The sequence below is a fragment of the Xenopus laevis genome, chromosome 9_10S (assembly GCF_017654675.1).
Source record: "Xenopus laevis strain J_2021 chromosome 9_10S, Xenopus_laevis_v10.1, whole genome shotgun sequence".
NCBI lineage: Eukaryota > Metazoa > Chordata > Amphibia > Anura > Pipidae > Xenopus > Xenopus laevis.
Genome location: NC_054388.1, coordinates 57,607,800 through 57,620,570, shown reverse-complemented (window position 1 = coordinate 57,620,570; position 12,771 = coordinate 57,607,800). Strand labels below are relative to the sequence as shown.

The window sequence follows — 12,771 nt, the reverse complement described above, 5'->3', positions numbered from 1 at the left end:
TCCATAGCATAGTACATTTACATATTCAGAATTTTTATAAAATCCTAGTTAAGACATTCAATCTGAGCTAGAAATAAAAACAAGATACAAGGTAATGTTACTCAGTTATCAATAATAACAATAAACAATGTTGCTTATATTACTAAAGTATCATTCTCTGAATCATGTTTAGAATAAACAGGGACCTATCCTTCCCAATCATTATGTTATGGGATGCTTCTTATATGCATCGCATGGCTTGAATTTCCCTTATGTGTGTTTATTAAACCTCCTAAAACTGTATTGTATCACACTAGCAGCTGTTAGTCTCACCAGTACCACATATTAAGTACCAACTATACCTTTTCTTTGTTATTTCAGTATCACCCTATCAGTGCCTCCCCCTGTCACTATTCACTGAGTATACACCCATATAGCTCTGCAAGCTGTAGTTAAACACCCATAAACACTCAGAGGGATGTTCTAATTAGGGTCTCAGAACTAATTAGCCATAACTAAGTGTCAAAAAACTGTGTGGTAACTAAATATCTACTCAGCTCATAGACCCCCTCAATAGTGCAAATTAATAAATTAATTAATAATAAATAATAATGATGAAATTGACTAGTCAGAGACATGTCAGCTGTCTTCCCACCAATCTATGTATTTAAGGCAGGTTTAACTCTAACTAGGTACTTTGAAAAAGGCCCCGGGGGCCGAAACGTCAGTCTGTGATTGAACAATACATTTTTATTATTTTGAAGACCTGAGAGTGCCGATCTTATTCGCTGGATTTAGAGTTTATTTATTGATGCTGCACCCAGGCACATTATTTTCATTATCGTGAGTGCTGGCTCTTTGTTGGACTGTATGTATATATATATATATATATATATATATATATATATATATATATATATATATATATATATATATATATATATATATATATATATATATATAGTGTATATTTGGGGGCAGATTTATCAAAGGTTGAGGTGAATTTTCAAATGAAAAAAAATTCAAACTTTGCGCTATTTTTTGTGTACTTCGACTAGGGAATAGTCCAAATTCGTTTCGAATTTGAAAAAAAAATGAGAAAATTTGAATATCGAAATTTATCATGTACTGTCTCTTTAAAAATTCGACTTCGATCATTCGCCATCTAAAACCTGCGGAATTGCTGTTTTAGCCTATGGGGGACCTCCTAGAACCTATTTGGAGTCAATTGGTGGACTTTGAAAAATCTAAGTTTTTCTTCGATTCGTACGATTCAAATTCGTCCCAATACGGACCTATTCGATCGAAAACTGACCTATTCCACCAAAAAAAAAACTTTGATTGGTATTTTTGAATTTGAATTTCGAAGTTTTTTACATTCGAAATTCGACCATTGATAAATATGCCCCTTAGTATACTATATATCTTAAATATATTATTTAAAATATATTTTAATATATACCATAGTCATTGTCATAACTAGGAGAAATGTGTTGAAATATTAAGAACACAACTGTGAGTAAAAACCGAAAACTTTCAAGCGAGGAAAATTAATTAACCCCTTTGTTGAAGGGGGTGATGCAAAAGAGCTCTTAATGTGTCTTACATGGCATCCTTAATTAAACTCCACATATTTGCAATTTAATGACAAATTAGCTACACATAATTAGGCTAAATAATGTCACAACTAAAGAGAAAAATATGAATAACTGGTTTTGAAATGCGAAACTGTTTTGTAATGTTTGCTAATAAATTTGGAGAAAATTGAAAGATCCTAAGAAAAGTTAAAATTATTTGCGTTCTTTACTGTTACTGATATTATTTTAGCCTTGCTGTTAACTCGTTCTTTATAGAACCTCGGTAAATGTTGGGTTTATATATCCATGCACAAAATATGTAGTATTATATCTGACAGTTTATATCTGAAGTTTTAAAAAGGTCATACATTTTCATTAACGGTTTTGCTTATGTTACCCAGATATTTCTGGGCTGAAATTCATAGCGCACTGTTCTGTATAGGGAGTTAAAGCATGCTGGGAGCTGTCACTAAGCAGAGATATAAAACTGCTTCCCATAATGGAAGAGGATCGTATATGCAAATATGCCAGTGCCACGTACATCAAGTTCTTTGATTAAGTGATCATTACTGGCATGAAATTATGTTTCTCGTGGTACTGTACATTTGAACAGCATTATGCTCACCTGTCTGATTTTTTTTTGCATGGCATAATATGATTAAGCCAAACAAAATGCCTATTACCTTCTATAGCTACTCTCACTTGAATATTCTCTGGTAACTGTAATAAAATTTGGACCATCTGCTATGGAGTCTAGTGTTGAGAGGTGTCTGAAAAGGCAGTAAGTACAGAGCTCAGTTGCAGCAGGTGCTCCCAAAATTGCACATCTGCATGACACATACATTAGGAAATGGGCAGGGAAAGACAGTGAGATGTTTATGTTCTAAATTCAGACAGTAGTGTATGCATGGGGGGGGTGTAGATTTGGAGAACAGAGACACGCACCATAGAGAAAGGGTACAAAGTGCAAAAACCATGGCAAATTGTGGCCATGTTTTTTTGCAATTTTCACCGTGACCTGCACTTGAAAAATTACCCATTTTGACTTATTATACACACCACTACAACGTTGCTTTTCCTTCCCAGGGTATGTAAAAATGGCAACTCTCTGTTGCCCTTCTAATACTAGTCCATGGACATCAGCCCCTGCTTAACTCTGCTACAAAACTTTAACTTTTATCTTAATACTTTTTTCATTGTTGAACTGAATTGATCAACTTGTTAAAGCCAACGTTTCCTCTGAATTATTATTTTGGTTTGTGACTTCTGTTGCACACATTTGCAGATTTAGGGTAGGACTCCACGAGCGATTTTGTCGCGATCTGACGCGCTGCGACAAAACACATGTGAATTGTCGCATGCGACCAAAATAAGGCAAGAGATAGAATTGTCGCATGGTGTCGCAGCGTTAATCCAACATGATCCAACTGTCGGATGCAGACACAGCACGCAGCGTCTGCATCCGACAGTTGAATCGCGTCGGATCAAGGCTGCGACACCATGTGACAATTCTATCTCTTGCCTTATTTATTAATTTGCATGCGTTATGTGGCAGTGCGTCGGATCGCGACAAAATCGCTCGTGGAGTCCTACCCTTACACATAATTAAATAAGGGGAGGTAAATAAGAAAGTTCTATATATGGAAACATTGACAAATGCTTGCAGTAAAGATTTTAGTGTTGGGTCTAAGATAAGCTCATCAGATTAATTGATGTTGGACAGGTATTGTGAATAATACAAATATTTAATATTTACCACACATCACATGAGCACCATTTGACCACAAAAACATATTTCATGGATTGAATTTAGCTAGTGTAATAGCATGTAAAAGCATGCTACACCCAAAACAACTAAAATGCATTCTTGGATCTTTAATTTGCCTTTAGAATACACTTATTTCTCCCTTCTGATATGGCAAATTTAGAAGCATTCCATTATAATAATAAAAAAAAAGCTAAGAGTATTGTGCAAAGTGTACAATAAAAAGGAACAATGTTGTACATTAACGAAGACAGTGCAATGTTTAGACTTGGTATGTGGGAGTCATTAGTTAAAACATCATCTGTTCTGCTGACTGTGCCCACAGTGTTACTAATCATATGCCAATCATCAGGCAGAAAATCAGGAGATGTCAACTCCCACTCTGCTGGAAGTGCCAAAATAAACAGTTTGCTATATGCCGTGTAGAACACTACGCTATAGATTATTTCGCATGTTCTATGGTTCGAACACTTTTGTTAAGGTGATAACCAGTTAGAAGGTCCATGGGTTTTTTTTGTTCAGGGTGGTAAAGCAAATTACTATTACTTGAGAAAAGAATTTTGGTTGAGGGGACACATCCTCATTTGTATACCCTGGCTCTACATATGCTGATCAGAAAACCCTGTACAGGTATGGGATCCATTATTTGAAAATCCATTATCCAGAAAACTCTGAATTACAGAAGGCCATCTCCCACAGAATACACTTTCATCAAATAAGTGAAAGATTTAAACCTACCCTCCTCTTTAATGAGTTGGGGATCCAAAGCTGAGTAGGAGGCTATTGAATTTATTAATACATTTATTTTATTCCAAACATACTGTACTTTACCTAGACTAAGGTATTAGGATAATGAGTATGACATTTTGATACACTTATTTGGCCCCAAATGTATCTAAGTATAGGAAACAATAGGGTGTGTGTGGATTTAGAAAAGTAAATGACATGACAACACAAGATATTGGTGATTTGTTTACTTAATTTAAAATAATCCATTACTTCGCCTGGCAGTTGAGTAGAAGTATGTCCAATTGACACAACCACCCCAGAAAACAAGGCTTGCATGTGGGTTCTCTGTTTGATTATCAAATTAACTCTTAAATCAGTAAACTTGGGTATATAGTTAAAATGGATCAGGGCCTAACCACCAAAGAGATAATCATCTTTATGAAGATCTGTTTTTTTTATTGTTCTAAAAAAAACAGACACCCATGACCCATGTGATATAAGTATTTGGATACTTATCCTGCTTATTAAAGCTTTTTTTCAAGAGAATATTTTATCAAATTCAGTTAACATAAGTTCAACTATCTGATTCTGGTAAACCATGCAAACCGCCATGTTTCCCATGTCACTTTCTAGTCTAAGAAGAGTTTGTCCAAAAACAATTCCTAGGCTTTGTGTTGACATAAGGTTCACAGATGCATTGATAACAATCCTGTAGGGAAATAAAAAGAGGACAAGCAGTCAGAAATACAAAAACAATACATCTCATCACTCTGTTGAAATCTAATCAATTTTGTCTCCAATGGGGTAGTGATCTGTTACCTAATTACCTTAACAATGCACAGGGAATTTAAATGGAAATTTGTAGGGCTATGCTTCTTGTTGAAAACATCTCTCTGGGGGTTATGAATAAGAACATGGGTTGCAATAACACCATTTGGTGTACCCTTATGCCAGACACTTCTATTCTAGCAGGTCCTTTACTGGTGTACCAACTCCATTAAATCTCTTTGGTTCAGTAGCCCAGGCATCTCACACATACCCCCCTCATCATCTTTGAGGGAAAGTAATCTGATCTTGCCTGCCACGTGGGCCAGTAAGGCACTCCTAGTCTTGATCTACATCCTGCGGCCTCTATGCAGACTGTGTGTCCTGTTTCTCCCTTCATGCACCTCTGAATGACACACATGTTAGGGTTAGGTAGGGCACGAGCAAGGGGAACCCTATGTGCCTCCCTCTACCTGCCTCTCTTGGATCTTTCACTGACTAATGCAATCAGTACTGTATCCAAATCATGTGCTGCAGGTCTCTGTGCTCCAAAATGAAGCACAGAGGCATGTGGCCAATTGTAGACTACTGAATGCAGTGTGCAAAGTGCAATAAAACAACCATTTACTTGCTAGATAAACTAACAGCCTTGCTATTTTGAATTCCTACATGTAGTATCTAGCCTTTATTTAAGGAGTCCCTTTGCCCTAACTAAAATGATAATGCCATCAATACGCTGTACTCTAGTTATACAGTCACTCTGGGAGATCTCTCTTGGGAGATCCAAAAGAAAGAGATTACAGCACTAACCTAGCCCATTTTAACTCAGGGTTATACTATGCCCAAAACATAGAATCATGCTCATCTACTAACTAGCTATGTTAACCATAACTAAGCCATACTTTTCTAAGCACTTAAAGAAAAAAGGATTTACAAGCTAAGACAACGATGAACTCAGTAGTTTATCCTTCTCATTTTTTATTGTATAATAAAAAATAACCATAATCGGGACAGTATTATTAGCTTCCTAAAATAAAGCATTGTTCATTCAGATGCATAAGCAACTATTAATTATTTCATCTTGAACTCTACTCTACTACTGGCATGCATATTTCATTTTAGCCGAAGCGTGATTATTTTTCTATAAAAGAAGAAAAAAAATAACATATCACAAACTTAATATTATTATACATTTTTGTTGTCTACTGGAATATTCAATTATATTTAATTCAGAGACAGTAAGCTTGCTTAACTGTGAGATTTTTTTATACTTGCATGCTAATATGTTTATTTTTAAAGAATATGAGAAGAAGAACAAAAATAATATTTGCGAATGCATTTTGTGCCATGTTTCAGTACAAATAATATATGTTTTATATTTACTTACATTTACAAACTTAAAGTAAATCTGGTTAAAGTAGGACTGAAAAAAACATAGTTTATTAGAGCTTAGCATTGGTGCTTTTCCTTCTAGATTGCTGGTTTTGGGATCTAGACGCTAAGCTTAATGCAAGGTCTTCCAATGTAAATTTTTTCTGAAATTTTACCTGTGCCATGTGCAAGTTTAGGAAGACATCATGAGCTTAGGGAGCTTAAAGTGTGGCTTGCATAAAAAGGAAGGGTTTGGGTTCTTACAGCACAGGAATGAATTTTCCTTGCAGTACAACCTATATAGTCTTGATGGATTGTTGTGCTGGGGGAAAAAAGGGCTAAGAGGTTGGAGGAGTGTTTAAATTAAGCAAAGGGGGAAATAGAGATTTATGGGAAAGCTAGGGCCATGGGATTAGTAAGGGGTCATGGGGTAGGGGTGAGGGGGGTGTATAGTTTACCAGCTAGGGATATCCCTCTGTTACAAGGAAAAATGGCTAATACTAATTTAAGAACTAATTCTCCTTTAGGTAATATCAGAGAAAGAAGTAATAACCACCAATGTATGTTGGTGGATGCATGGAGTTTGCCAGGTAAAATGGGAGAGCTTGAGTTAATTCCTTACTTAAAAAATTATGATAAATTTGGTACCTGGTGGCATGAAAAATGTGACAGGACTGTGAACTTAAATGACTAAACCCTTTTTAAGAGGGACAGAGGGATTAAAAAGGGTGGTGGAGTTTGTCTGTTTGTAAAGTCTGAATTAAAACCATAAAGAAATAACAGTTTATGGCACTTGGGATGATGTGGAATCACTCTGGGTAGAGATTTCAACTGTGCAAAAGGTAACACAGAAAATTATTTGTTATAACCACCTTGTATAAATGACGAGTATGAAGCCCAGCTGCTTTTAAGAATAGAAGCGTCTTCACAACTAGGTCAAATTATTATTAGGGGTGACTTAAATTATCCAGACATTGACTGGGGTAATGGGGTTGCCAAATCAGAAAAAGCTAGAAGGTTTGTTAGCTGGGACCTAAAAGTCCTCTGTTCTAAAAGTCCTTACCTGGTGTGAGGTGCAGAGAAATTTGGACACAGGCTCACTGTACATGAAAACTATGGTGAGCAATTTGGTATCCAGAGCAACATTTAATTTACTTAGATTGTAAACTCTTCAGGGTAGGAGCCTTCTTTCTTCTGTTTCTCTTATCACTTTGCACTTAAGCTCTGTGTACTTATCAATAGTTATTGTATTTATTATTTTACTTGTCCTCCCTGTGCATTCATTTATATACTGTACAGCACTTTACAAATAAAGTTATAAATACATACATAATACATTGTACACTTACAAAAAATATTTTTCCTTTAAGAAATATAAAATCATGTTCTTACTTCCTATATATTAAAATAAATGAACAATGATACATTTAGATTAAAATAATCCTACTTATCCGAGAGGCTTCCTGACTACATATTAAAGCCTTCAATTCCTATCTCTCTCTGAGCACATATCTCCTAAATCCTGTATAAGTGGATGTGCCAGAATGTAGATGTTCCTGTAGGAGAATCAAATCTAAACATAAGAAATGTCAGTATTCTTAGAGAGATAACACTTTAAAGTAGAGTGTGTCTGTAATATTCTGGAAGACATATCTAAATACCATTGATGGTTACAGTAAAAACATGGCCAGCCTTCTAATTTAAAGGAACATTAAACCTAAAATGCAGGCTGCTTTAATGGGTAGTATAGCAACTTTGGTGTGTTTGGTCCCAGAAATGTTTCCCAATAATGATATATACTGCCATAATAATAATGGAAATTTAGTGGTATTTTGGATTGGCACATTGAGGAATGTGCACACACATCCCCAGCACTATTCATTCAGCTTACCAACATGTTTTGGTCTGTGAATGGAACCTGGCGTACCAGGAGGAAATAATTTCAAACATGCGAAAATCATAACTCCAAACAGGTGGCCCAACCCTACCCTGGCCTAGAAACGTGGCCTTACTGCTCTCATAAATGACTCTTACCTAGAAATGTAGAATTATTCAATACCTTGGTAGAGTATGCCATTGGCCCAAGGTGTAGTTTTCAGCCTTTGGTTCATAAATGTTGCAGCAACAGCAGCTACCAGCATTCTATAACAAGTAATTAAAAGTAAATACATGCTGGAAATTGTACTCCAGCAACATTCATGGACCTTCAGGAGCTAATTAAATCGAAATTGTTTTAATGTAATTTTTCAGACCTTTGTCCAAAAGACTGGCTAGATGATCTCTTCATGTAGCAGTATTCAGCCAATGTTTTCCAGACTGCAATATTAAACCCTCTCTCTGCAGTTAGTGCTGTCTTAGAGAAGTCAGAATTTTTGGTCACTACTGTAAGGTATTTTGCAATTTGCCTACTCCTTAAGTGCCTTTATTTTGAATCTACTGTTTAGACCCAAGCAGTGGTCTTGATTTTTATAGCAGGATCTGAAGTAGAAAGGTCTATCAAACAAAGTTATTATCCAATTTCTTTAACCCCTAGACAAACCCAAAGTGTAACTGCTAAATACTATGCCTAAGGGACAGTATCTAAATAACTTTTCTAGAGCATGAAAACAAAACAAACAAAACAAAAATGCAAGGGTTGCTATTGTACACAGAGGAGGTGAAATTAATTTCCTTGTGGTTTTATATCATTGTTCCAACAGAACTGTTTTTATTGTGTAACTGCAAAACATTTAGTTCTTGCCAGTTCTAATCCATCTGTTGTTTAAAAAGCAAAAAAACCCTGGAAGAAGCAGATTTTATGTATTCTTATACTTTTAACTTACAAGATTTGCAACATCATCTTGAACTGTAAACTAATAAAATTATTCATAAAATATTGAATTATCCCTATCTTTACAAGATACCATATTTGTTGGAAACACATACTAATGAGAAACACTGCTGACGATAAAAAAAAGCTTTGTACAGTATATTTTGCACATGTAAAATAAAGATATATAGTTCCTAATACAAAAAGAAAGGAAATACCAAAGCTACTTCATGTCAGGCCCAAATAGAAAAGGCAATGATCCATCAATTCACTGCTCCCAAGATTTGATTTTCATCAAATTAACGTTAAATTATGCCATGCTTAATTCTTTTTTTTTTTACTCAAAGCAGATATATTTCTCCCTCAAGTGTTTCTGCAGTTTATTATGAATGGTGTAACAAAGTTGTTGTATATTTATCTGGGGGTTTAAGGCTTTAACAACTATATCAGAAGTCTAATGACATGTTTGGAAACTCTGCTTTCTTTTAACCTAATTCGCTGCTGTAACTGAAGCAGTCTGAATGTACGGTTAAAATACATGATTTCTTAGAAACTGTGATTTTATATCCAAGTCACTTAGTTACACCCACATTCAAAACATTCAGCAAAATGAGTATGGACATTATAGTTGGAAAACAGCCACAAAAAGGTACATACATAGGGGGCCCACATTTAAAACATTCAATAAAAAGTATGGACTGTGTAGTTGAAAAAAAGTCACACAAATGTGCAGACATAAGGGCCCTACATTCAAAACATTTGATAATAGTAGAGTGACATTATAGTTGGAAGACAGTCATAAAATGTGCCTGATTTCCCGGCGCAAGAATTCAAAATAAAAAGACGCCGAGGTTCACGGGTTCAATGCCCAATAATAGGAATTCCTGTCTTGTGTTCCCTAAATTCCTATTTAGTTGTTTCCTGGTTTCCTGACTCCTGCTTTGACCTTGAGTCTGATCCTTGCTGCCTGCCTTATTGAACATTTGCCTAAACTTGACTACAATGACGCCTGAGCCTTTTGGATACCATAAACTTGGACGTTTTGCCCTAAGCTTCCTCCTTGGTCCAGACATCTCCCACTGCGAGCCAATAGGCCTCCTGACAATATGTAGGAATCCCAGGCTCAAAATATTCATTAGAAGGAGCATAGGCTGTATAGTTGGTTTTATATATAAAAAGCAACACTGTAGTCACAACTTAAGTGGTTAGTCACTCCATGCCATTTAATACCTTCCAATAAATCCACATCTCAATAAAAACAATATTTTATACAAATTTCCTTAAAAGTGATTAGCGTAATTTTCAGGCAAGTTTCACAGTGAAAAATACGCCCACAGACTCCAATGGGTGAATAAAATTGTCACACTTCTACAAAAATTTGTTGCCCATATGGCGAATTGTTCACTATTTTGCAAATTTCCAGGGAAGAAATGTCTGCTCAATGCAAAGAATCCATACTTTATATGATACCTTATTGGGAATGATTAAAGATAACCTCCTAATAGGTTACATTAGTTGTTAACCTTTTTCTAGGTAAAATCAAGGCCAACTAAGTAAACTAAAGAAACCTAGGGATTTTGACTCCATTTGGTTTATATGCCTACATTTTTTGAATGGAATGGATTAAAAATTCTGTGCTCATAGGGCACTTATTCAATATACTTTAGTAGCAGTAATATGTAATGTGTAGGAGTGTTTAACTGTATTATATAGTTCAGTCCATACAATGACGATGTTCAGAGGAAATGAAGAAGCACTAACTGCACTGAATAGTATTTTCAATCAACGTATCACAGAGCTCTGATAGAATTTTCATTTAAAAATGAACAGGAATGGCAGACATTTTTGGGACAGCACTTGTTCTGCATCTGTGAACATGTGTAGCAAAAGCCAGAATGGAACAATGCAGCTAGATCCAAAGCTGACTGGTATCTTTAATCTCAAAATGCAATTGAGCATTGTCATGACAAAATGGCAAGTATGTAAATGAAACAAATTAGAACAGAGCAAGCCAAACTGATAAAGCCAACTGACATCTCACAATGACAACAGGACAGAAATAATTTGTCTTTTTATTTAGAAGGGGGAAAAAAATTTAAGAATGGGGAAATTTGGTCCACGTGCTGTACTGTGCTGGAATATGACAGAATATAATATATAAGAATATATAATAAATAGAAGAAAAATTGATCAATGCACATTCCCTGGTCCCCTGTCATATCAGTAATCTATGCAGATGCATGTATTTACAAAGACAGGGGGTTTTTTAGTTACAAAATTATGATCTATGAATAGAAAGGCGAAAAAGGACCGCACATGCTCACCGCTCTCCCCTCAGATCAGGTACTCCGTCCAACAGTGTCCCCACTGTAAACACGACAAGAACTCGAAGGTAGACAGCACTTCTGAAAATAAGGTTTATTGGAATTCCTGCTGGGAAAAAAAACCTTTGGAAATGGGTGTTGGTCTGGGCAGTTTCTCTCTCTTAAAAGCCGCAAGCGGGGGAGGATTAATCTCATGGAACCAATGCTGGGGTCTAGGTTATCTCTCCCCTTTGAAAGCTAATGGCGGGGGAGGACTAAGCCCTATGATGAAAACCAATGCCCAGGTCGGGAGACCTTATTTTTCAGGTAATGCTCTTATGCCGGGAGGCTTTAGCATTTGAAATTATGACCAGAGGAAAATAGTTAGGGACCGCCATATGGGTTTTACCTTGACGTGGTATGGTGGCTTATCAATCTTATGATCATAATTTTGTAACTAAAAAACCCCCTGTCTTTGTAAATACATGCATCTGCATAGATTACTGATATGACAGGGGACCAGGGAATGTGCATTGATCAATTTTTCTTCTTTTTTTCTATGTCTGTAGTTAATTTGGCCAGATCAGTAGCACTTCCAATGTATTTTAGTACATTTTTATTTAGCCATGGAGTGCTCTCACAATTTTTCCTTTTTATATAATAAATAAAGACAGATTTATTAGAAAAAAATTGAACAGATTCTCTAGTCCTTGGGACATTTTGATTTTTTGTTTGTCGAAGGTTCTAGAAAACTACTGCAAAATATTTTTTACAACAACTTGGAAATGGAAAATTTTACCAGAGTGAATGATACAATTTGTAGAATTTCTAAACCTGAGTAGTTTAACACATTTTGCCAATAACCTTATGCTTTGAATTTCAGTAGTAAATACTGTATATAATTTAAAAAAAATGGATAGCCCTACTCTGTATAGAGTAGCTTCTCTGTATCAGAGTTCAAGCATCCCTTCCCCCCTATATAAAGAAGTAGACAAGCCAACAGAGAAGATAATAGCAATATAAGCAAGATACTCCAATAAATATCAAAACAAAAAATGACTTCTGCATTAAAAGTCCCAGGCAAAACAAATTCCATTTCTTTTGCTACCCATGTTAGTGTGATCTGTTCATAAGGCCATCAAGTCTACTCATATTTATCCAGCTGTAGAGTGAAGGCTGTGACACACTGGATTTTTTTGGCCATAACTCTTGCTACTGAAAGGCAATCACCTTTTTAAATGTACATGCTGAGAGAGCAATTTGGTGTGAGGTCCATCTATCACCACACAAAATATGTTCAGTACAGGCTTTTCTACCATAGGTGGTGGCAGACAGACAGGGACATATTGAATGCCCCATTATTTCTCTGGAAGGCAGCAGCTGTCAAAATGCCCCCATGTGTAATAGCTCTAACAAAGATGCCACAAGGTATACTTTAACAAGGCAAACATTTGCTCTAGTTGTCCAATGAGA

General features: G+C 35.8%; 1 protein-coding gene across 1 annotated transcript in view; it reads right to left on the bottom strand.

The window, feature by feature from the left end:
- Positions 1 to 4,587: 4,587 nt before the first annotated feature.
- Positions 4,588 to 12,771, bottom strand: part of LOC108702260 (rho GTPase-activating protein 15-like) — a 297,375-nt gene continuing 289,191 nt past the window's right edge. Inside the window, exon 10 of the mRNA XM_041578094.1 lies at positions 4,588 to 4,759. Within this exon, the coding sequence (XP_041434028.1) occupies positions 4,588 to 4,759 (172 nt within the window). The remainder of the gene's footprint in view (positions 4,760 to 12,771) is intronic.